Source organism: Larus michahellis, chromosome Z (assembly GCF_964199755.1).
Source record: "Larus michahellis chromosome Z, bLarMic1.1, whole genome shotgun sequence".
Lineage (NCBI taxonomy): Eukaryota > Metazoa > Chordata > Aves > Charadriiformes > Laridae > Larus > Larus michahellis.
In genome coordinates, this window is record NC_133930.1 from 11,320,358 (window position 1) to 11,346,252 (window position 25,895).

Below are 25,895 nucleotides of genomic sequence, written 5' to 3' on the forward strand. Positions count from 1 at the left end.
GCTTTTGCCCCTGCAGCTCCCAGGGGTGTCTGCTGGGGGGGTGGCCCCTGGACAGGGACATGGGTTGGGGCCAAACCCAGCCCCCGGTGCCAACTGCTCCCCTGGGGCTGCTGCAGGTGCTGGTTTGGGGGACACCCTCAGCCCCCCAGGGCAGGCGCGGGTGTTCTTGGAGCTCCCATGGGTGCTGTCCCCACCAGGAGCCATCTCCCACAGGCAGCAAGAAAAAAAAAAGACTGAGGTTTTGCAGCCCTCCTGCTGGATTTAATTAGCATTTCCAATTAGGAGAGGCAGCAGGGAAGACTCGGGCTGCCGGGAGCTGGGACACGCACTCCGCCGTCCCACGTCCTGTTTGCCCCGGCCTCCACACAGAGGTGCCAGGACGGATCTTCCCCCAGCCCTAGCTGGGCGGTCACGGTCCCAAACTGGCATGAAGGTAGAAACCCACACCGTGACAGAGCTGGGAAAGGTTTTGGGGAGGGTCCTGGAGCTCCTGGAGTGGGCGCAGAGCAGCCCTTTCCCATTTCCCAAGGGCCTGAAAGCAGACGGTTCTTGGTTCCTCCCCGCCCTGGCCAGAGCTGCATCCCTCAGGCTCACACTGGGCAAGCAAAGCCAGCATCCGTGTGCCGGCAGAGCTTCCAGGTGCCAGGTAACCCAAAAAAAAGGGCAGGGGAGGCACCAGCGCTCCCCTCCTCAACCCCACTGCCAGGGGAAGAGGTGACGATCATCCCCCGCAAGAGCCAGCAGCAGCGTTTTCTCCAAGAGGTGGGATGAGGACAGGGCAGGAGCGGTGCTGGCAGAGAGCTCTGAAGTAGGACAGAGCACCAGAGCTGCCCCCCCTCCCCAGGGCCCTTCGTGGCCTCCTACCCCAGCAGGAGGCTGTGCTATTTAAACACAGCGTTCCCAATTTCAGTGCCTTTCTCCCCGCTGCTACGCACAAGCCCCCTCTCACAGACAGTCCTGTCCTGACATTTTGAGGCTCCCCTCTCCCATTAAATCCAACTGATCTGGAGCCCTCCAAGATCTACCAGGCTTTGGGGCAGAAACTGCCACCACCCGGGCCCCACACACCTCCTGCTGGGGGATGGAGGTTGCCATCTCCAGCGTGGCTCAGCCCCAGAAGGCTGGGGCATCTTTCTCCCACAAGCTTGCATTTAACCCTCTTAGCAGAAACCTTCAGTTCCCGCACCCATGAATCCCCCTCGCAGCTGCCTTCAGGCAGGGCTGAGACAGGGATGGCCGGAGAAGTCCTTTGCTGCCGAGGAGCCAAAGCAGGAGGAGATCCGACAGCTCACACCCAGCATTGGAAAAGCAATACCAGGTACCTGCTGCCAGGCTGTCTTACTCAGTGCCTCCTGCCAAGGCGGGGCCGGGGAGAGACCCTGCCAAACCGATTTCTTCTGTTAACGGAGCTAAGAGGGGTTAAGAAAAAAAGCAACGTGGCGTGCAGCAGGGAAGCGCACAGACAGATGGACTCGACCAGAGCAAGGAGTGCTGGGATAGGGGTTTACAGACCACGCCACCACCACACAAAGGAACTGCCAGGGCCTGGCTAGAGTTTTGTGGGATTTTTATTATTTTTTTTATTATTTTTGTTTTTTTGTTTTGATTTTTTTTTTTTATACAGGCTAGCGTTGTACCCTTTGCTAAAGCTGCTGATTCTGCCACATAAACTAGAACAGAAATTTCTCAGAAATTAAGTTGGTTCCCCTCCTTGTTAATACACTGTCTGCCTCCCAACCGAACACCAGTCTGGATTGGTGTGTGCAGAAAACATTCCCTGTACAAAGTCTGACGTACAGCTACACTGTTCTGACTGAGGAATGAAGAAGCCGAGAGTCCATTGAACATTGGATTTTTCCCCATACAACGTGGCCTGATTTGGAGTTTGGTCCACCGAGGACAGCGAGTTAACCGTAGAGATCATCGTCGTTGTCTTCGCTGTACACGTTGCCCCCGCTGCCACCTCCTGTGCCTTGGCTGGGCCCAGCACCGCCCTGGTTACCTGATGGGAACCTGCATGCAGCGGTGCAGAAGGGGAGAGAAGAGACGCTGTTCAGAAGCCTCCTCGCAGCTCAGTGCCATCCCCTCCCCTCCACGCCAACACCCCAGTGCCATGTAGGACAGGCAAGAGAAACAGGATGAATCCTTACAGCGGGTCATGCAAAAGGCTCACGCAGCTGCTGGACGTCGCTTGCGTTACAGGAAAAAAGGGCTGACCACTAATAGAGCAGTTACAACCAACCCGCAGCACAGCCTACACCCACCACCTTGTCTACTGGCTGCTGTACATGCTGGGGAGAATGGGAAACTGCAGTGGAAGAGGGGTTTGTCACCCAGAATCTGGCAGAAAGCTGCCTGGGTGCTCTGCTCTGCGGCCGGCTGAGCCACACTGTCCTCCCCGCACTCCCCCACAGTTACCTGAAGCTGCCGAAGCCGCGGCTCTGCTGTAGAGTCTGTGCAAACATCTCGTATTTCCTGATGTCGTTGTCACTGACAGAGCGGCGAGCGAAGCGCATGGCCTCCTCAAAGTGGTCCCTGCGTATCTCAGGAACCGGGTCATCCTCTTCCACTTCCTGCAGCAGGACAGAGGGCCCAGGTGAGCTGCATGCTCTGTCCACAGCCTTCCCTTCCAGGCCAGGATGCTCCAATGCCCGCCAAGGCAGGGGCTGGAGAGGGACACTGGGGCAGACCACTCACCATGGCGGAAGGGTTGGTCTGCCTCTCGCGTTCTCGCCTGATCTCACTCTCGATGGACTCACGGATTGCCAGTTTGCAGGCACGCTGGCAAATTTCTGTCAGGTCAGCCCCTGAAAAGCCATTGGTCATCTTAGCTAGGAAATCCAGATCGACATCCTAGTGAAAAAAACACAAGAGACGTCTCTCCTTAACACCTTATGACCTCAGGTCACAGTGAGAGGGGTTCAGATCCCATGGTACCAAGGTTCGGACTTAACTTTGCCCAATTTTGAGAAGATCAACTGTTAAGATTCTTGTTTCTGTGAAAAGTTAACCACACACAAAGGCAGGCCACGCTCCCCACAAACCCAGGAAGAAGCCAAGAAGCAGCTGTAAAAGCCTCTGCAGTTGTGGATTTCACATATGATTTGCTCACGTCTCAGTATTAGGAATCAAATGAAACTTGGAAATGGAGACGGGGCACAGGCAGGCCAAGAACACCAACGTCCTCCTCCTTCCCCTCAACTAAGGGGTTAGTACTGCAGCCTCCTTTGAAGCCTTCCTTCCCAACAGTACCTAAAAACCTAAGCTTGGCACAAAAAAACTTGAGCTCTCACTTGACATCTGCTTTTCTCTGATTAACTATCAGTTGCATTATTGCCTGCTCCCTAGGCAAGGGACACAGCTCTTGCCTACAACAGAGTTCAGCAACAATTAACTGCACAGCTTCCTCTTCAATTTCCTTTCCCACCCCCATGTTCTACATTTACTTTTCTTTCAGAGAGCAGGAATCGTTTCCACTGTGCCATAACAGGCTTTCCTGTTCCCACACCGTGGGCAGAGCTCCACTATGTGACAGAGACCCGCTGTGCTCACACACCGACACCTAGTGTCATTGACACCTAGCCTCAGAGCTCAAGCCTGCCCCTACCTCTTCATTTCTGTCCTTCAGGGACTGAAGGTTTCCCAGCTCCGTACCACGTGGAGCAGCCACAAGCCCTCTGCTCTGTTCCCAGCTTGTGAGGAGCACATGCAGCACACAGTCAGGTCGCAGATCCTACCTTGGCAACTGGCGATTTCCTCAGGTTGGCCTTAAGAATAGCAACCCGGGACTTCTCGTCAGGCAGGGGGATGTAGATGAGTTGATCCAGGCGGCCGGGGCGCAAGATGGCTGGGTCAATAATGTCTGGCCTGTTGGTGGCACCAATGATGAAGACATTCTTCTTGGTGGACATGCCGTCCATCTCTGTCAGGATCTGGTTGATGACCCGGTCTGCAGCACCACCACCATCGCCAATATTCCCACCTCGAGCCTTTGCGATGGAGTCCAGCTCATCAAAAAAGAGCACACAAGGGGCTGCTTGACGGGCCTGCAAGAAGCAAATGGGAATAATTACTCCATGTTAATATCACCCAGTGAGGAGCACACTGATTTCACACTAAGTCTCCCCTGCCATTAAAGCAGCTCAGAGGAGTACTGCAGCACTGCTGCTGCAAGGAGAGCTTGGAAGAGCTGCTCCAGAACAGTCTTGTGCCACACACCCTCAATTAAATTCTCCTGAACAACAAGCTGAATTCCCTCAAAGCTGGGGGCATTGTGAATCAGGCAGAAGAGAAGGGTGGTAACTCCAGTGCCTGGCAGGGAAAGCTGGAGCCAATTTGCCTGGACTAGAACTCTCCCTGCAGTATCTGTGGATGTCAATTGGTTACTTAGGCACTCAAGTGTCAGCAGGAGAGAGATACATCCAATGGAAGGGGGAAATCCAACCGTTGTCTTCAGATACCTAACGGGTAGTTATAGGAAAACTAGTATAGAAGAAGGGAGCCAGATCTTTCTTTGATGTGTGCAATGAAAGGATGAAAGACCACAGGCACAGACGGCTGCAAAGAAACTTCCAATTAGAAAAAAGGAAAAGAATTCTTCACAGTGAGAGTGCTCAAACACTAGCACACAGGCCCAGAGAAGTCAGGGATTCTCCACCTTTAGCACATGTTCAGAACATGAGGCACTGGGCAACCTGATCAAATTTCCAAGTTATCTCCCTGCTTTGGACAAACAGTTGGACTAGGTGGCCTCTGGGCTTCCTTTCCAACCTAAATTTTTCTCTCTTGCTGTCCTTCCAACTTCGTTCTGTCAGCATGTTCCCCGACCACCAGAGCAAGGATTCCCAAGATAATCCATGCAGACACCTCTGGGACAGGAGGTGCCAGTATCTACAGAGCAGTAGCAGTGGGCTCCTTTCTAATCCATGTATACTGTAGGACAAGAACCCACAGGATGTTCTGAAAATCTGTAGATGGTGATGGCTAACGATGTGTCGGTAAGTTTTTCAGGGATGTGGAGGGTATCTATGACATCCTAACGCTAGCCTCACTGCTAAGGCACCGGGGCATTTATCATCTGGTAACAACAGATACAAACTGCAGCCAGAGAAAAAGTTTAAATAGTTATGTTGCCAAAGAGTATTAATTTCCTAACATCAGGCCCTGCTGTCAATGCAAGTGGGAAAAACACAAAAGACATAAACAAGAACCAGGCCAGTAAGCCAGACACAGTGGATACAAAGTTCTGGGGGTACCTCAGCAAAAACACAGGGAGTAGAAGAAACACGTACCTTGTCAAAGATCTCGCGCACATTGGCTTCAGACTCGCCAAACCACATGGTGAGTAATTCTGGCCCCTTGATGGAAATGAAGTTTGCCTGGCATTCGTTGGCAATGGCTTTGGCCAGCAGTGTCTTACCACAACCAGGTGGCCCGTAGAACAGAACCCCTTTTGATGGGGTCATACCAAATTTGAGGAATTTGTCTGGGTGCTCCACAGGATACTGAAGGAGAACAAAACAAACAAACCCCTCTCATGATAGGCCAGAACCGGCATGTACCTTAGAATCACAGAATGGTTTGTATGTGAAGGGACCTTCAAAGATCATGTAGTCAAAACCCTCTGCCATGGGCAGGGACATCTTGGGTCAGTTTTGTTTCTCCTCCTACCAGAAACATTACCTGAGATTTCTGGTGGGTTAAACACAAGATCCTGCCTATTCAGTGCCACTGGAGTTTTTACAAGGACACTGGTCTGAAAAGCACCACAGCTAAATTGGAAAGCTGCCTTAAACAACCTAATTACCTCTAAGAACTAAGTACCAGTTCAGGTAGTTTTCCAGCACACTTAACCCCAACTTCCCTCTGCCCTGCAGAAGCAAAAAGGAACAGCTCATTATCTAACCAATTCGCTCTGCTCTCCAGAGACGGGCAAGGTGTCTGATGTGAGCATTTATCCTCAGCAATGAGGTCAGAGATAGGTGATGATTTTAACATCAGAAAATAAGATTGAAAATTAGATTATTTTATTCACAGACAGGATGCCTCTACAGTGCCAACTGAAAGCAGGAATGTATCAAATCCAAACCATCCCAAACCAGGAAATGTAGAGTTTCCACAGACCATTCATGACTTTTCATTCTAGTCTTTCCCTCTGTAGAAGGCTTCACAATTACTTCTCACCTGTCCCTGTGCTAATGCTGATGGGAAGCCCTTCAGAGGCTCTCTGCATGAGGATCTCCACGTGCTTTCTGGCATATAAAGCCACCACATAAGATGATTCTCAGCAGGGGTGCCACTGCTGATCTCCATGTAAAAGAAGCAGAACTGCTGCTGTTTCTGCAAGTAGCACAACACCCACCCAAGATGACACCGTAGACTCAGCTAAGGAAAGCCTGATGCTGCTTCCCAGCACCTTCCTCTCCAAGTTCACTAAGGTGGACAGCATGGTACCTTTAGTCCATTACAAGCAAATACCATAAAAACCTCTGCATTTACCCTGTTCACAGCCCAACAGGAATCTGAAACTGTTCTGGATTTTACTATTATAATTATTTTTCAAGCCGACTAGGCAAAAATCTGTTGGAAACCCTTACCTGTACGAGCTCCTGGAGTTCTCTCTTTACATCTTCTAGACCACCGATATCTTCCCAGGTAACTTGTGGCACCTCCACCACAGTCTCCCGAAGAGCAGAAGGGTTGCTCTGGCTCAGAGCCCACTATCGTTAGAAGAAATGGCATTATATGAATTCTAACACATTATGTTCACTTGCTTCCGATAAACAATTAGACATTGCACCCAAAAGAAAGAGGGGCACTCCTGCATTACCCTGAAGTCATCCATGGTCACAGCCAGCGAGTTCATCACTTCAGCATCGATGGTTTCATCTTCTAGGTCTATGAGATCCATCTTCTTTCTGATAGCCTGAAGAGCAGCTTCTGAGCAAAGAGCAGCCAAGTCAGCACCAACATGGCCATGGGTCTCGTTTGCCACCTGAAAGCAGAGCACTGACTATGACTCACAGGGATACAAGCAAGCGCTCTGCAAGGGCAATGCAATGCTTTGGTCACTCACTGGGAAGCGCAACAAAGCTCTGGAGGACAGGAACAGGAGTGCCTTGGTAGGGATTCAAGACGAGTGCTACCACATATTTAACAGGCAAAGACACCACTGTTCCGCAATAGGAATTCAGACGGTGTGCAGAACAATAACCCTGAGGACTGCAGTTCTTCATTCAGGACAGAGATTACAGGAAACATCCAGGTTACATGTGGTGTCCAGTGTCACCACAACGCTCACACAGCTCTGTGTGAGCTGTTTCAGGCTCGCTTTATATTTAAAGAGAATGCCATAGAAAACAAACCCAGGAGGACAGCAGCAAGGCATTTCCAGACTGGTCTGATACACATTTGTTTCACTTAGCCATGCCACTCTTGACTAGTGAGTGAGGATTTTTGGTCACTGGTAAACTACTCAGAAGGAAACTCAGAGAACACATGTTCCCCCAGTTTCTCGCTGTCCTAAATGATCAACTACATTTATGCGATCAAGCCTTAACAACTCTTCCACTACAAAACAAAGCACTGGGAACGTCTGTCTGCAGAGACAAGCTTTCCTCATAGCATGCCACTCACCTGTTCCAGATCCACATCATCAGCCAGTTTCATATTTTTCGTGTGGATCTGCAGGATCTCCAGGCGCCCAGTGGCATCTGGAATACCAATATCCACCTCTCTGTCAAAACGACCTGGGGAGTACAAAACATATGTTGAGCTGCTGACCCTGCGAATTAGGGGGGCTGCAGTTCCTGCCTTCCTCTGACTGAACAACATGATGACAAGCCACAAACACATACAATTTCAGAAAATGCCAGAGCTTTGGGTTTCTCTGCAGCACCTATCAGCACAGAAGCAGAGTCAGATGAGAGAAGGAGGAAAGGCCTAAGCCATTTAAGGAAAGTGAGACTACTGTATTAACTAGAGTTCAAGATTATACGACACAGAGGATTGCTGTTCTAGTAACTTTTTCCGAGCCTCAGTTTCAGAAAAATATGCTTCCCTGAACCAACATACCACGAAACGTTTTTATTTAGTTCTACCTTTATGTACTAATCACAAGAGTCTGCAAATACTGAAAGATTTAATTTTTCACAACTTTCATAGCAGTACCCAAGTGGTGAAAAACATGAATTGCCCCAGTATCTGGAGAGGCAGGAAACCCAAGTATTACCGCAATATTAACTGAGGTACATACACCTATCATTTATCTCTAGCCATAGCTGTGCATTAAAATGCCTCACTACACATTTAAGAGGCTGTTTTCCCCTACGTATTTGACTGGTTTGCTATTACAGACCTTACCAACTGGTCATACACCAGACATTCAGTCACACTGCAAAGTTTTGAAAACCTGAATCTCAGAAATTACCAGACTTCACCAATAAAAGTAAGAGAAATCAGACAATTCAAAGCCTTCTGCAACCCTTCATGCCAAAAGGCATGAACATCCCTTTAAACATTTATTCTTTCAGTGTGTCCTGAAATAGCTTCAACTAATGGAGGCTAGCACACTTTTCCACTTCAAAGTATTTTTTTACTTCTACAAGTTCTAACCTAACACGGCACAAAAAATGATACCAAAGGCTGGAAGCATAGAAATGAATTTCAAACAAGCAGATGGATTCAAGCCAATAGTTTATGTAACACACAGAGGATGTTTAGTATTAATTTCTGCTCAATCCTTCCAATCCTGTAACCATGTATGCGATACACAAGAGAGGCTGCAATCGTGGTTACCGAATCGCCTGAGTGCTGGGTCAATGCTGTTAGGTCTATTAGTAGCTGCCATAACGATCACGTGTGCTCTCTGTTTCAGTCCATCCATAAGAGTCAGCAGCTGAGACACTATACGACGTTCCACCTCTCCATGTGTCTATAGAGAGAGAAAGCAGTGGTTAGACCAAAAGCCCTACAGCACAGCACAGGAGCTACTACTGCACCACAGCAGACAGATAAGACAGCTGTGAGCTGTTAAGAAACATTGTGAACTATATCTGATTCTTCTCATGTCCAACTGAAATCAGGCATTAAATACTGCTCTACCCAGTAGTCAAAGGCAGAGATCCACACCAGCTGCTACCAAAAAGGATGTACTACTTTATCTTCTACAGGCTTTCTTTACCTTCTCTCTCTTAGGAGCAATGGCATCCAGTTCATCAATGAAGATGATGGCAGGAGCATTCTTCTCTGCTTCTTCAAAGGCTTTTCTCAGATTGCTTTCAGACTCACCAGCCAGTTTGCTCATGATCTCAGGACCTGAAAAACAGCAGCACTGTGGCACCCAGAGGAGAGGCAGCTAGCCTCAAGGCATGCAGATGAATTTTTTTAGTATAATGTTCACATGGGAGAATCTATACTTCAAGCCAAAGCAAATACTATCAACTGAGTTTACTAAATTTGCATCTGAACAGGCAAGAACAGCATGAGGAATTACTTTCTATCATTATTCTGGTGTGTTTTTAGTTCACTCTAACAGAATGCAGCACTAGTCAATGAGCTACCTTTAGCTGCCTCTTTCCTTACCCTATTTCACACTTGGTGAGCTTCTCTGTAATGTGCCACCACACACTGTTAATGCCAGTCCTAGCTTGCAAGAGAAGCAATCAAATTATATGGTGATGAATTATCAGGGTAGGGAAGGAAAAAGCTGTAAGATACTGAAGCTGTCTTTAGCTTACACTACACAGGTATACATTTACCTCTGTAAGATCCTATAAATGATTTTTAAAAAAACCAACAAAACAAAACCAAAAAAACAAAGCAAAAACCCAAATCCCATTTCCTCTCAAAGAATAAACAAAAAAAACCCCCAAAATAAGTAAGCACATCAATCCCAGAAGGAAGGACAGCATTCCCCTGAGATCTCCTGCAACTGCTGAACATTAGCGCAGGCTTACAGATGTACTCTGTTTTAACAGATTTTTCCATGATGCTGATGGGAGTGGTTATGAAGAGTATGCTTCTAAAAGATCCTAGAAAAAGAAACCTGACCCTCAGGAGTACAAAGCTGATAGCGGACTGAAGCGCACCAGCTGCAGAGCCACTGGCGTGGGCAGGTACTGAGAGTGTTTTATTACAGGTATCTCACCAGTTCGTACCAGCTCTGTCTACAACAATGCCAGCAGCTCCGTTCTTAGGACCAGCAGACAGAGAACACATCACTAACTCTGACGTTGTTATTTTTATTATGCAATACAAGTGTCTAAAGAAACGTCTGGCTCATTAGCATTCAGTGACAGCTTCCACACACTTAAGATGTACATGACAAGGGCGACATATGGTTAAAACCAGCCCATTTACATCGGGTATCTTGAGATACAAAGCAAGTTCCTTCCCTACTGCTGGTCACCGCTATCCTGTGCTGTACAATCCTTTGCTATTACTGCCTTCATGGGTCTATGCTTTCTGAAATCAGAAAGCAAAGCAGCACTCCTTCAGTACAAACGTTCAGTTATTCCAGCAATGACTGTGAAATGGGACAGAGAAGCAACAAGGAAAAATCAGAATTTGGTCCTTACTGGACATAAACCAGTAACCATCTCAGCCGCTACCGGTGAGAGTTATCAGCAGGAGGTTCTGCCACTTGTATCTATGTCCCAAGGTACTCAATTATAGTTTTCAGGAAGGTTCCTCCCAATTAATGTTATGTGAAACAAAACAGGTCTTGTGCTTCACTTGAGGGGAAAGAGAAATCCACAGCACACCGGCTGCTTTTCTGAATGGAACGTGGTGGCAGCAACAGAAACAAATGTCCTGCACCCATATACTTAGAATAATCTCAGCATTTCACTCCCAGCTCTGCCCTCACCAACATAAATGAACACCCAGACAGAGTCCAAGTCCCTGCGTCACAGAGCTGTCTTCCAACCACCCTGCTACTACACAATCAAGCTTAAGGGAAGTGCCACTACAGAAGCTTACACACAAATAGCCTCCAAATGTCCCCAGAGGCACACTTGAAAGAGGTAAGGAAGGATGTCAGGGAGACAATTTAGCTCTACAAGCCCTATTAACACCATTCATTACCATAAAATGGATGCATGGATGGATGAACGACCACGCAGCAGATCTGCAGCCAAAGCAGCCACAAAACTTACCGTTGATCAGGAAGAAGAAAGCCCCCGTTTCATTGGCCACTGCTCGGGCAATCAGTGTTTTACCAGTGCCAGGAGGACCATATAGCAGGATCCCACGTGGAGGCTGAGGACAAAGGCAAGGGGCTTAGGTGGTGAGCTAGTATCTCTATGCCTAAGCAGCTTCACAGTGAAATTGTAACCATTTGATAAAGACAGTCCGAAATTGTGATGCAAACTCATGCAACAGCTGCCATCCCAGCATTGCTATCAACACCCTTACTGTTCTGCATGACACACAAACAAAAACCGTGACAGTAACTGACAGCGCTGATTCAAAGCATCACTCTGCTTTACAAGTTGCCATACATTAGTCTGTCCAGAACATGTAAGGAAACGCTTTCCTAACAGCAGCATTAAAGAAATTTACTTTTCTACACCCACAACCACAAAAAGCCCACAAATTACTTATTGCCCCTGCCAATGCCTCATAAACCTCTGAGACTAAGAGACATGTGCAAGGGCTAGCCCACTCATCTACCTGGAGCACACGGGGACTTACCTTCACCCCTATGGCCTTGAAGAGCGCAGGGTGTCGGAGTGGAAGTTCCACCATCTCTTTGATTTGAGCCAGCTGCTTCCGGCAGCCACCAATGTCATCATAGCCAACTTCATTCAGTGACTCCTCTTCATCCTATCCGGAAGGAAATGTATTAAACATGCGAGTGAAAACAATAGTTTAACAACCCCTCCCAGTATACAGAAGCCAGGAATCCGGTTTTTGCTCATAGCCATTTCTTTGCTGTCTTGAGATTCTCACTTTCAAGTCTTCCTCATGTCTTCTACGATTGTTTCTTAGCTCTGTCTTCCCAGACATATGAAGGGAACTGCATGTACGTACCTAGACCTCACTGAAGCCCATCCTTTTCAATGACAGCCTCTGCTGCCAGGTTCCCTACAGACTTTAATGCTAAACAAGCTCTGTGACCCTCTGATGGCTAACAAAGACTGCAATAGATAACGAAGCTCAGTATAAAATACATTTATTCCTTAAAATGTAAGTGATTTGACCCTTTGGATGATGATCCAAGATGATTACCAAGATGATTAGGGGACTGGAACACCTCTTTTATGAAGAAAGACTGAGGGACTTGGGTCTCTTCAGTCTGGAAAAAAAGGCAGCTGAGGGGGGACCTCATCAATACTTATAAATACTTAAAGGGTGGGTGTCAGGAGGATGGGGCCAGGCTCTTTTCAGTGGTGCCTGGAGACAGGACAAGAGGTAATGGACACAAACTTGAGCATAGGAAGTTCCACCTAAACATGAGGAGGAACTTCTTTACTTTGAAGGTGAAGAGCACTGGCACAGGCTGCCCAGAGAGGTGGTGGAGTCTCCATCTCTGGAGACATTCAAAACCCGCCTGGATGCATTCCTGTGCAACCTGCTCTAAGGTGACCCTGCTCTGGCAGGGGGTCGGACTAGATGATCTCCGGAGGTCCCTTCCAACCCTATGATTCTATGATACCTCTAACTACCTGACATACTCTGGTTATCATACAGTTCTCAGACACAGTGTTGTCAGACATTGACTCAAATTAAGAGAGAATGTTAAGATCCAGACATGCAGGTAAGATTAACTGTAATCAGCTCTTCCAGTAAAGCTCTACAGCAACCATTCATCTGGCTGTCCAAATCTCTACTGGCCTTAGTTATCTGTAACATTAGGCCACACTAAAATAATAAAATAACACAGCCTGGAATCTCAGAGGAGATCAGTCCAAGCCCCACAAACAGGAACTACCACCTCAGCAGGTTGGGGAAAACCTTTTCCCTAGTACCTACTTGGTATTTCCCTTGATACAGCTTATGTCACTGCCTCTAGTCCTGTACCTGGGTACAGCTCTCAAAAAAGCCTCGTCATCTACCCCTTCCCATCAAGCAGCTGCCAGTAAGCCTTCCCTTCTACAGGCTCCATCATCCCACTCACCCAGCCCCTCCTCAGTCATTCTGACCTCCAGCTCCTCATCATTTTGGTAGCCTTGGCTGAACTTGCTCCTGTTTGTCTCTGCTGTGTCACAAAGAGCCCAAACTGGACTCATCCAGTGCCCAGACATAGTCTCACAAGTGTCACATACGAGACGAATTTTTCAGAAGGCAGCTAACTACAAACCAGCACTCACACAGATTTGCAGGCACTTACTTTATGGAATATACAACCACCTTAGCTCATTTCTCTGAGATTTCCTACTCTGTAATAGAAAGGTGGCCAAGACCTGACAGAGAAGCCACACCAACTGCTTCAAGTTGGGAGGCTCAAGGTTAGATACCTTAAAAGACTGGGGATTTTTTTTTTTAAATGAATGATTTTGAGATTTCAAATTTCTCACTGAAAAAGCATTAACTGCTTTCTTTTCAGGTGGCAAGAAATTTAGCAACTTTTTAAACCCTCCCTGCTATGGGTCAAGGGAACTTTGGAATTAAAAGATGTATCTAAATCCAGCATGAGTTATCTGGAAGCAGATGCAAAACCAGCTGCTGCCAAAATATGGCAACTCATCAGCAAACCTATGCACTGGTGCTATGAGGTGCTACACTCAGCATATGAGGAAGGACAGTGGAAGTGCATTTCTCTGACTACCTTCTGCAGCAGCTCATCTCACAAAACTGGAGTTTCTAACTATTACATTCAATACACAAAATGCCAAAACATGAACTGCAAACACTGCTGCTCTCAAGGACTATCACAGAAACAGATTTCGGACATAAGGGATTCAGTAGGAAAACCACATGGCAGGATTCTGCTCACCTCTCGTTTGATGGGCTCTCCTTCACAATGGATCACTGTGTCTGGAGCCACTATGCAGTATGGACTTGGATCTGTCTCCACCACTTTGAACTCCACTGCACGCATCCCTCCACGCACCAAGAAGATGTCACCTGTAAAACCCCACACTTTAGTTGCCTGCTGCAATTGACATCTGCAAAATGTCAACCCTTGTACTACCAGCAGCCCCAGAGGACAAGGAAGTGGGTTACACAGGCATACGCCGCTGGCATTTTTAACACTGCTCTGCATTTGAAACTCCAGAGCTGAATGTACTACCCAAGCACCGTTTAGATATGCAGCAGCTGAAGTTCTCAAATTTCACCCAGTAACAAACAGCAAACAAAACCAGGAAACAATAGAAAATAATACTCTGCCTAAATACAAAACACAAAGGCACGGAATCACATTTCTTTTCCATTAAGTTTCAATTTAACACTTCTAAAACAGGCAAAAAGACCTAACATAAAATTTCATTTTAAAGTTATTATAACTAGTTGTTGCTACTTATAACTGGTTGTCTCCAGAAGCAGAATACTATTTAATACTGCACTAGGACTCCTGGCTAAAATGGGCTACCAAAACTGAATAACTTCAACCTGTGTTTTTATTGTATTAGGTTGTCATGGTTTTGGTCAAATTGGCCAATGGCCGGCAACAGATGCTCCCCCACAACCTCTCGTACATGGAGAGGAGGAGGACAGACAAAGATATTTACAAGTTTAGAAGAAATTAAACTACTTTAATGAAATATTAATAATAAAATAAAAAGGAAAATAATGAAATATATACAGTTTATACAAAACCGTATTAAGCTCCCAGGATGACGTCACTGGCAGGCACTGGGGAAGTCCCAGACCGGACTCAGTGATGGGTGGGAACTGGATTCCAGAGCTGGAGTCAGGAACCCACAGATCGGGATCAAAGGCAGATGAACAGACAGGGTCCTCATCAGACATTGAAGAAAGAGAGCTGACCCTTTGATCCCTCAGCTTTTATACTGAGCAAGGGGCAGATGGGATGGAATACCCCTGTTGGTCAGTTTTGGGTCACCTGTCCTGTCTGCTCCTCCCCGTGGGTGGGACCCCTCTACGATTTTCCATTTATGACCCTCCAATGAGGCAAATAATGAAATTAGCTAACCTTGGTTGTTATAGCAATAAGTATAAGCAAGAGCCTCTCTGCATACCATTCCTTGGCGCAAACTGTAATCATTGGTCTCATCACTCTGAGAATGAACCGTTTTCGGCACAACATGCTGTTAATTTCAGAGAGTTAGAAGAGGCTTAGCTAAGAAGTAAAATTACTGAACAGAAAGTTCGTTCCATTTTACCTCAAACCAGGACATAGGTCCTATCTGTTCCAGCAGAAGTGCTACTGGCACAACTCTAAAAGCGCATTTGGTTTTCTAAGCACTCTCCCAGTTATTAATCAAATTATTTTGAAGAAGCGAATTTAGTCAGGGTGCCAGCTGGTATATCCAACCAATTGATTAATATGTGGGCAACTCCCCAATCCCATTAAGTGGCAGCAACTTAGTTTAATGAGATTTTCTCCTGCGTCCTACCTGAGCCTTTTCTGATGCTTTCCCATCTTATCTAGCAAAAATACGCAGGAGGACTACCAAGCTGCTCTGCAAGCCAGCAGCAACAGAAATCACCCTTTCTTCTGAAGATCAGGAAAAAAATAAATCAGCACCAGCAAAATCTCACTCTACAGATGTCAGTCTAATGCTTCATAGAGATCTGTGTAAGCTCCTATGAATTCTCTTTATTCAGTCTCAGGACTAGCTCACACTGGCTTTCATCAGACTTCAATAACAGGTGCTATTACCTTTCCTGATGGGTCTGTATGCTTCCAGGAAGTATGGCTTGAGATAGACCTCAAACAGATTCCCTGTGATCCCTTCTACTGTGTCATCAATTGGCAGCACATGGATACGTTTGCCGTATTTCACATCTGGGCAAGGCTGGATGCTGCAACAGAAGAAAACTCCAGTTAGCCATAACATGCTGGACTTATGGAAAAGGCAGTGATGCCCCTTCCCAGGCCAGTACAAATGCCAGAGAGGACCCTCCAAAGCCCTGGTGAGACTTCCCGCTTGCATAAGAATATTTCTATAATGACAAGGCAAAAATCATGCCCATCAAGAGACAGTCTTTGCAACACACACTTTCCTTCACTTTTCTCAGCCCTGTTCGAGACTGCTGGGGAGTTTCATACTTTCTTCCTACCTCCTGCTCTTCTGTAGCCCCTCTCACCACTCCTAAAGCACACTCGTGAGTTACTAAAGACCTGCAAGTGTCACAAGCTAACTTTTGTTTCAAGAAGGAGCTACTGCTGAACCAACTACAAAGGAAAGGGAGCTGGGGAAAGCTCTTGTTCCTTCCTCACTCTCTCATAACCTACTACAGAGACCAGAGCCCCTGTTGCTGATAATCCTGATTCTGAACAGAGGCACTCACAGTACTAACCAGGGGTAACCAGCTTACGGCCATGTGTCTGTCAGTCCCGCTTTGTGGAGGCTGACATTTATGTCTGAGGGCTCTTTCCCCCTTTTTAAATAAACACTTCAGCTATTATTTTACAGTGTAGGCCAACGGCCTACCGTAGCAATAGCTCGGAGTATCAAGCTGTGGCAGAAAGCTCAACTTGGCTTTGCCAGGTAAGAAAAGCCAACATGGAACTGCAGCTGAGTATGCAACTTTTCATACGTGACTGCTCAAGACTCTTAATAGATTCTTCCACCACATGCTTTACAGAGACAACGCAGCAGAACGGTAAAGAGACAGACTACGCCAGAAGGAAAACAGTTGACAAACCACAAGCAGGAAGTGATAAGCACATGAATCTGCATTTTGGCAGAAAACAGGCCACAGAAAGTAACATAATAAGCAGTTAAAATCAGCAAAAAAAACTTTGAGGACAAGAGGTGAGAAAATTCTCTGACCCATGCAGCAAAGCTACGACAATTGGTAACACATCTGGATGGCTGAGAACCACAACGGACACAGTCCCAGCAGAGAAGGGGAGAGCACAGGCTGAACTGTCACACTAGAAATTACTAGACAGTAACCCCACATCACGTTAAAGTCAGGATTCACCTTTATTTTAAATATACAGACCGGCTCAAAGCACTATTCTGTTCCAATTAGTGGTGTTTAAACACCACTTGTATTTTCTAGTGGTAGAGAGATGGGTGAACAGGCTCATTGCTCTCCTCTACAATGTTTGTACAAAGCACATTTTTCATTTAAAGCTTTCTCCTGATATCACCTCAGGAAGCCTAGTGTCAGAAACCAGCCTCCAATTTTCCCCTAACATGCAGGATATTCCAGATTAGGAAGATGCTCTGGAGGAGGAGCTGTCAGCCCTCCCGTATTTAAGCCTGAATATTTGCATTTTTATGTTTAAGAAATGCTCGTATGTATTTCCCCTCACTCCCACTACAGAATGGAATCTGTTTCCCATAAGCCAAGATGTATACTTCAATGATTTCCCAATACTTTCTGCAAGCATTGCACAACAAAACGCTTTTAAAGCATTCCTAATTTTAAGGTTATTTTTATAAAAAAATCAGAATATAAACCTTCTTCAGGGATTTTTAATCTTGCTATCTGACTGCTTCACCGTTTTGTCACTCATTTCTAGCAAGTTTTAACTTCTGTTTGCCACAGGGCAGTTCAGATACTACAAGATCAATTACAAAGTTGCTTGATGCTTTCCACAGTTAACACTGTGGACATTAAAAATGTAGACAAGAAAAATTTGCAAGTTCCCCGACAATGCAAATTTGGGAAGATGACTGTGACAACAGTAAGATAACTGAACCACTCAATGTAATGACAGGACGTGGGCTCATAAAAGTCTTGAAGAGACTTCAAGGATCTTTAGCATCATTTTTTAGTATTAACCTGAATATGCACACAGACGGAAACACATGCAAAAGTAAACAGCAATCCCTGATGCAAGACACACACTTCAATACATTTCTGCGATCTGCTCCTGAAGACATAAAAATACCTCCTGCAGATCCTGCCTCTGTTACTGACTCACACAATTCAGAGCCAGTGCACAAATTATTTAGGCAAGCCAGAGATATGCAACAGTCAGCAAACAAGTTCTCACCTGATCACATCACCCAGGCGCACTCTCAGGTTGTTGCGAACAACCCTATTCATGCGAATCTTCTCATCTGAGCATGTATCATCTGAGAGAACAATGCAGACGGCTTCTCTCCTCTTCTTCCCTTTTAGCAGGACGGTGTCTCCTCTGAACAGTTGCAATTCGTCCATTTTTGCCTGTAAACAGCAACAGCATTAGAACAAACTCTTGACAAAACAAGAATTCGAGCATTTGAAGGAGAGCTACTTGACTTTGAAGAATTACATCTTGGAAGTGATGTACTAAATCCACAACGACAGAGGTTCCCACTACAATGGTCAAGAGCTAATTCTGAACCCATACTAAGGGCGCAAGCTCAAGTGAATCCTACAAAACTGAGAATCAAAATACATTTTATCATGGAAGAGTATTAGGAAACAAGAAAACAAGAAACAGCTGCAGCTTGTGACACAAATATGTAGACTCGTGTTGCAAAGTTACATTTCAAGTTAATACACAGCAACAGCTTGCAAATTACCAGATTAAATGCTTTACTATTATAGATGACGCACCTGGGACAGTGACACAACACTGTTGTCTTCATTGATGGCTTCATCAACAATTAACCGATTGGGCCTGTTCTTCTGCTTCAGAATAGCAGTCGATAAGTCATCCGCTTTAGAACTGGTGAAGAAAACAGAAGTTAGGAGGCTGAGTGATACTGCTCCCCCCTTTCCAGCCACCCCCGTTTTCATCTCCATTTTCTACAGTTTTCTTTGTTGTCTTGTCTTTTAGAAACTATACTTGTTTGTAAGACAAAGAGAACATTTTTGCCAGGCATCAGCTGCAGGAGTTCAAAGCACAATGTTTTCTGCCAGTAAATATAACTACTTTACTAGCCTCAAATGGAAATAGCTGTGAAGCTATCTATGAAAAGAAGTGGCCTGTGAGATGTTGCTGACTGCAAGATGTTTTTCCTAAAAGAATTAGTCAGACTCATGGAAATCACATGTAACCACTGCCACAGAAACAAAGTTCAAGTCTATTTGGTGTCAAATCCCAGATAAATAGGGGAATTAAAGGACAATGCTGCAGCTCCCCTGACAGGAAGAGTTGTAAGAGTTTAGCCTGTCAAGGCCTATTAGTTAAACCTAGCAAGCCAGTAGAAATATTCAAGTACTCATGAAAAACGGTGTTTTCTTTTTAGGATATAAGCACCTTTCCATAGTACCTTCATATCAAAGTCCCTGCAGCTCTACCTCACTACACCACAACAAATATGACAGATAATTTGTTTGACTTGACAAAATGGAGCAAATCAAACACCAAAGAAATGGAAGAGAGGAAGATTAAATAATTTCCTTTAAAATCTAATGCAGCACATAATTCACTGTATGAAGTAAATATGAATGTGAACCAACTGATTCCCGAGGAGCTCTTGGAAGCTGCCACAACAGTGGCAGACTGTTCTAACTTCCCTTGGGTGCCTGACTACTTTCTCCAAGTATTCCAAATGTGCCAGTGACCAACAACATAACAGAAAACCTTGCACAATTTGGTTTGATTCTGACAAAGAAAAGAAAATAAAGTCTTCTTTTCTCCTAAGCAAGCAGCAAGCACCGGCAAAGAGTAGGGAGCTTTGTGCACAACGGTGTTGGCCATACACTTTGGCTCCATTTCGCTCTTTTAGGGACAAAATAACCAGAAGAAATCACTTGAGTGGAAGTGGCAGAGCAACCAGCTACACAGCACGAACACAGACTGTGGCAGCAGCGTGTCACTTGGCACGCTCATTGCATTTTTAGAAGTCCATCAGAGAGGGGGGACTTGCCTACAGTGTGACGTTACCCCAGGTCCTCCCACCCCTCAAGACAGAGGTTTTTCCAAGATAGACTACGTGTATTGGGTCCTTTATCTGACACTTAAAAGAGGGAACAATACCAAGCAAGCCTACGAGGGCAGCCAGCTTGTTTCCAAGAGGTTTCCAAGCTTTGCATAAGCCCTGGTAGCATAGGAAACATGTCGGAAATGAGACGTAACATTATTTTAAGTGAACAAAAGGAGGAGCTGTAAAACACGTCTTTCCTGGACTGCCAGCACTGAGAAAGTCATGTTTTCCCTCTCTTCATTAAAGAGTGCAAGAGGTAAGAAATTAACATCCATCCTTTTCAATGTCAGATGTCACAGATCCATTCTCTGAAGCCAAAAAGACACAAGAAAGGCTGCTAGATACATCCAAGAAAGAGCTCATGAACTCCATCTTCAACCTAAAATGCGGCCTCTGTAGAGTCCTAAAAGGTCTGGGGTTTCCAGGAAAAGTAGACGAGCAATAACAAAACTGAACCAATACACTGTCAGAACAGACAGGATCTCGTGGTTAAAACAGTGGTTAAAACCAACAACCTACTTATAAGCACCTGGCCTCAGCATTAGCTCCTGGACACTGGAGATTAATTTAGCAGGTAGATTTTAAAACTTGAACTAAGGGACACCAGAAAGAAACAATACTCCTATTTAGCCTGTTCAAAGTGTGAATGTAACTCATACCCCTCTGCATATAAGATGTGGATCCAAAGGCCTTTTGATAAGAAACCACTGCCAGACTTTGGCTACATAAACTGTCACTGAAACTGCGTGGCTGTCCCTCGGGATGCAGAGACTGCCCTGCAGCCTAAAACACAGCCTGGGACACAAGATAAAAATAAAAAAATTGGGCAGCAAGTGGAAGCTTTTGGACCAAAACTGTCAATAAACCAAAAGCTGTATAAATCTGGAAATAACGTTCAGATACGTCCTGGCACACAGCAGTGCTGAAGGGCACACGAAGAGGTCCACTTGGTTTTGCTGAATGTGAGAAAAAAGTTTTAGTACTGAAGAACTCAATCTACAGTTTCCTAAGTAAGAAGGGAGGGCTGGATCAATGTTGTCACTACATTACTGCACTTAAAGCAATCAAAAAGCTTGGAGGCATTAAAAATGGAATAAACATCTCCAAGAAACAGCACGCAGGCATCTAAATGCACAGGGTCAGCTTCAGTTATCTGACCTGACAGTTCTGCAGATAAAGAAACAAAGGTGTTATGAAATTACGTGTCAGCTACACAGGAAAATGATATTATTTCCCCTACAAACAAGGGTAAGGACTTCGAGAGACAAGCGCTACCCATCTTCCAGTAGCAATTATTATCATCGCCATTTGCCCTCATTGCGTCTCTCCTGGGGGTTCCTCATGCTGTAACCGAGATGACGGAGCAAAATATGTCTGTGCACCTCAACCACGCTCAGACTATCTCCAGCATCTGTGCATCAGGGAAGGAGAGCCCAAACTGAAACTACCAAGCAGGAAAGCCTAAGGCATGGGTTGGGGCGCTCTCCCACCAACTTCCCTATGTGTGCTGGTAAACTTTGGCAAACAGCAGGACAGACAGCTAACCTAGGTAATTTTTAAAGCTCCTCAATGAGTTTCTTGTCAGAGACCGCCTGGTGCAAATCCTCTAGATCATATCCCCTACTCACCCCTTTTGTCAGTTCTCTCACACACTTCCCCCCTCGCTCCTTTCTTTCATTGACTCAACAAAGAGATAAACTGAACACAAAATCATAGAATCATAGGGTTGGAAGGGACCTCTGGAGATCATCTAGTCCAACCCCCTGCCAGAGCAGGATCACCCAGAGCAGGCTGCACAGGAACGCGTCCAGGCGGGTTTTGAATGTCTCCAGAGTTGGAGACTCCACCACCTCTCTGGGCAGCCTGTGCCAGGACTCTGCCACCCTCAGGGTAAAGAAGTTCCTCCTCATGTTTAGGTGGAACTTCCTATGCTTAAGTTTGTGTCCATTACCTCTTGTCCTGTCTCTGGGCACCGCCGAAAAGAGCCTGGCCCCATCCTCCTGACACCCACCCTTTAAGTATTTATAAGTGTTGATAAGGTCCCCCCTCAGTCGTCTTTTTTCCAGACTGAAGAGACCCAAGTCCCTCAGCCTTTCTTCATAAGAGAGGTGTTCCAGTCACCTAATCATCTGAGTAGCCCTTTGCTGCACCCCCTCCAGCAGTTCCCTGTCCTTCTTGAACCGGGGAGCCCAGAACTGGACACAGTACTCCAGCTGTGGCCTCACCAGGGCAGAGGAGAGGGGGAGGATGACCTCCCTTCACCTGCTGGCCACACTCTTCTTGATGCACCCCAGGATGCCATGGGCCTTCTTGGCCACAAGGGCACATTACTAGCTCATGGCCATCCTGTTGTCCACCAGGACTCCCAGGTCTCTTTCCACAGAGCTGCTCTCCAGCAGGTCAGCCCCCAACCACTACTGGTGCATGGGGTTATTCCTCCCCAGGTGCAGTACCCTACACTTGCCCTTATTGAATTTCATAAGGTTCCTCTTTGCCCAACTCTCCAGCCTGTCCAGGTCTCTCTGTATGGTGGCACAGCCTTCCGGTGTGTCAGCCACCCCCCCCCCAGCTTTGTGTCATCAGCAAACTTGCTGAGGGTGCACTCTATCCCCTCGGCCAGGTCATTGATGAATATATTGAAGAGGACTGGACCCAGTACTGACCCCTGGGGAACACCACTAGTCACTGGCCTCCAACTAGACTCTGTGCCCCTAATCACCACCCTCTGAGCTCTGTCTTTCAACCAGTTATCTATCCACCTTACTGTCCATTCATCAAGCCCACTCTTCCTAAGCTTCTCTATGGGGATGCTGTGGGAGACCATGTCGAACGCCTTGCTTATGTAGCTTTAGAGCCGTTTTGGAATTAAAAGCAAATTCAAAGCCTGCACCAAGCCTGCCCCTAGACAGAGGCCAGAAGTGAGGACATAATCCCCAGCACAGCTAATGGCCAAGCTTGCATATAAAGCGCAAGACATCAATAAAATTGCAGCAAATATCTACTAGTCCTAATTACCAACAATAAATAGGTTCCTGTTTCCCATTCTCAGCCCCCTTTTCTCTCTCAGTAAAGCAGTCCAAGAGCCCCATTTGACAGAGGGAAGGAGGGGGGGGGAGACTTTTTACCACTTACATCACTCCATCCTTTTTCTCTGTGTCAGAGCTCCCCTCATTCAGCATGTGATAACGCCCAGAGGCTATGCATTATGCTGGATGGTGCGAAGAGCAAGGGCAGAAAGTAATTACCAATTAGTGATTCTTCTGAAAACAAGTACCAACCTCTGAAGCTACAATGAAACTAGGGAAAGAAGTTCTTCCTACAAGCCTATGCTAAAATAACAGTGAAAAGGCAATGACTCAAACTGATTCCAGCTGCAATAATGAAAGTGAAAACAGTCATGCCTCCTCTGTGCTAGTGTGCCTTTTTAACAATATCCTCAGGAACTCACTTCTGCGATAAAACCTGTCAGTAGTTTCTTACCACCCTGAACATTCACGTTATAGACTGAACTAGTAGGTATTAAAAAAAATATGCACGAAACATTTTATTCATGGAAGCAAACAAGTAAAGTATTCAATGATTGCAGCCACTTACTGGAACAGCACATGACAATGAAGCGGTGAGTTCATACCCATGCTTGAGATGCCAAGTTCTCAAACTGTTTCAGACAGGTAGGTACATGAAAACGAGAATCCCTTCAAAAATAGCACTCTATTAGCTCTTGCAACGCTACTCCCTATGCTAAAGCTCAATTCAGCAAGATGGCTGCCAACGGCACTGACCCAAAAATGGCAACTAAAAAGTAACTCTTTTCCAGTCGCAGGGTAACTTTTGTTGATTCTTGTGTGGTGAAAGCAACTCTGCTGAAGTTGAAATTTCTTTTTAAAGACACTGTTCACCCTGCCCATCTGCAAAATATGCCTCCGAGACCATCGCTTCCATCCCAAACTCCACCATGGACACTGAACTCTTGGCACACCTTGCTGGAACTGACTCAGTAGGACTAAGCAAGTCTGAATTTCAGAAGTTGCAAAAGAAAAGGTGAACATAAACAACGGACACTTTAAAGAGACCGAAAGTGCCTCTGGCAAGGCCAAGAAAGTTACTTCAAGCTGTTCCTGGATTTGGGAAATTTATCTTTAAGTTCTATTTTTACTCTTCTCAAGGGGCAATGAAGTGGCTTGTGCATACGGGCTAGAAGCCAAGAGAGACCACTATTACTCAACTCATTTTTGACGAGGATGAAAGATGATCCTCAGCCTGGAACTGAGAACGGAGTGAGGCAAGACACCGGAGACAAAAATATAGCTGATTGCCTCAGCTGCCACGGAGGCCAGCCCGGCACAACATGTCTGCCTCTGCTAATGCCAAGTCACTTGCTAGCCCCGGCCCGAGGGCCACTGCGGGGAGGGGGCCGGGACATCCCTCTCCACTCCTCGCTGCCCCGCCAGCCGCTCCGGGGCCTGGAAGACAAAGCCCTCCCTGGCTGAGGCCTAGCCCAGGCGGGAGGGCCCGGGCCGCGCCGGGGCACGGCAGGCAGGCGGCCCCAGGCCGCGGGCGGGGGCACGGCCGGGGCCCAGCGGGAGGCCCGGCCCAGCCAGGCCTCGCCTTCCCCCCCCGCATGACTCGACACTTCCCGGGGAGGCCCGTCCCAGGGGCGGCAGGGAACGGCCGATCCCCCTTCCCGGCACCGCTTTCACCTCCTCAGGCCCTGCGTGACCCGGTGAGACGGGTCGGGCCCGCCGCCGGGCCGTGCTGAGGCGAGGTGAGGCGGGCTAGGCCGGGCCGGGCCCAGCGCCGCCGCAGCAGGGCCTAGGCCGCGGCCTGCCGGCGGGCGGCCTGCACTTACTCGGATCCCGAGGCCATGGCGCTGGGGGGGAAGGGGCGAGGGGAGGCGGGCGGCGGCGGCTCCTCAGAGCGGGCGGCGGCGGCGGGCGGCGGGTCTCGGGCGGGCGGCGGCGGGTCGGGGCGCTTCGCGCTGACTGAACCTCACAGCCGACTCATCCCAGGGGGAAGCTCCGCCCCGCGCCGCCTCTCCTGCCTAGCAACAGTGTGCGCTGACCAATCGGAAATTCCGCCGCGCCAGCGTCTCAGCCAATGGGAGAGGAGGAAACGGTGAGAGGGGACGAAGGGGGAAAAAAAAAGAACGAGCGCTCTGCCTTCTCCGCCCCGCCCCTCTGCTTCGCCCTGCCCAATCGTCATGAGCCAAGCGCGACACCCGCCAGCCAATCGCGGCGCCGCTCCTGCCGCGGCTCTTCTACCGGGCAACAGGGGCAAAAACCCACCAATGGGAAAATCCGGGCGTGAAGCCCCGCCCCGCCGGCCATCCGGGTTAACCTCGCCTGGCGATTGGCTAGCGCTGCAGGAAAGGGGAGCCGGAGCTCCAGCCAATCAGAAGCTGCGGGAGGCGGGAGCTCGGGGGGCGGGGCGGGGCGGGGCGGGGCGGGGCCGGGCCCAGCCGGCAGGGTCCCACGCGTAGTCACAGCCGCGGGGCAGGGGGGAAGGATCAGGGGGTGTCAAGGGGTCCCCCACGGACACAGAGCACATCCTCGGGGCTGAGAGCAGCTCCGCGGCCGGGACTCCAAAGTCTCGCTCCGGAAAAAGGGCACAGAAAAACGTTAAAAGGAGGTTTTTATTCGAAAAAGGGGATGTGGTCTGCGCCAATCCTTCGGGAATACGGCTTCACCCAGGAGGAACTGCGGGGATGGGGGCGGGTCAGCTGGCGGAGTCCCCGTTTGGGGTCCCGAGGTAATCCCGAATGCTCCCGGCAAGGGCTTCGTGGCCTGGGAAGGCTGCCCGCTGCACACAGGACGCCAGGTAGAGAGGGACAGGCCTGGGGGAGAGGGGAATTCCATGGTTCAACCAGGAATTTTCCTCCCCGTGGGCTGTTTTGGCTCGCCCCCGTTTTGGCTCCGTGTCTCCTGGGGAGCCCCACAGAGCCACATC

The 25,895-nt window shown here is 47.6% G+C and overlaps 1 protein-coding gene across 1 annotated transcript; it reads right to left on the bottom strand.

Moving 5' to 3' along the window:
- Window positions 1-1,550: 1,550 nt before the first annotated feature.
- Window positions 1,551-25,133, bottom strand: VCP (valosin containing protein). The gene is made up of 17 exons (XM_074568980.1): window positions 24,799-25,133; window positions 18,634-18,745; window positions 18,086-18,258; window positions 15,791-15,933; window positions 13,940-14,070; window positions 11,695-11,826; window positions 11,157-11,259; window positions 9,182-9,315; window positions 8,797-8,932; window positions 7,636-7,748; window positions 6,830-6,994; window positions 6,597-6,719; window positions 5,292-5,504; window positions 3,738-4,046; window positions 2,698-2,853; window positions 2,419-2,573; window positions 1,551-2,013 (listed from the first exon to the last, which is right to left on the bottom strand). Exons 1-17 carry the CDS (start codon window positions 24,813-24,815, stop codon window positions 1,908-1,910), a joined length of 2,421 nt encoding a protein of 806 aa, XP_074425081.1. The 5' UTR covers window positions 24,816-25,133; the 3' UTR covers window positions 1,551-1,907.
- Between the last annotated feature and the right edge of the window lie 762 nt (window positions 25,134-25,895).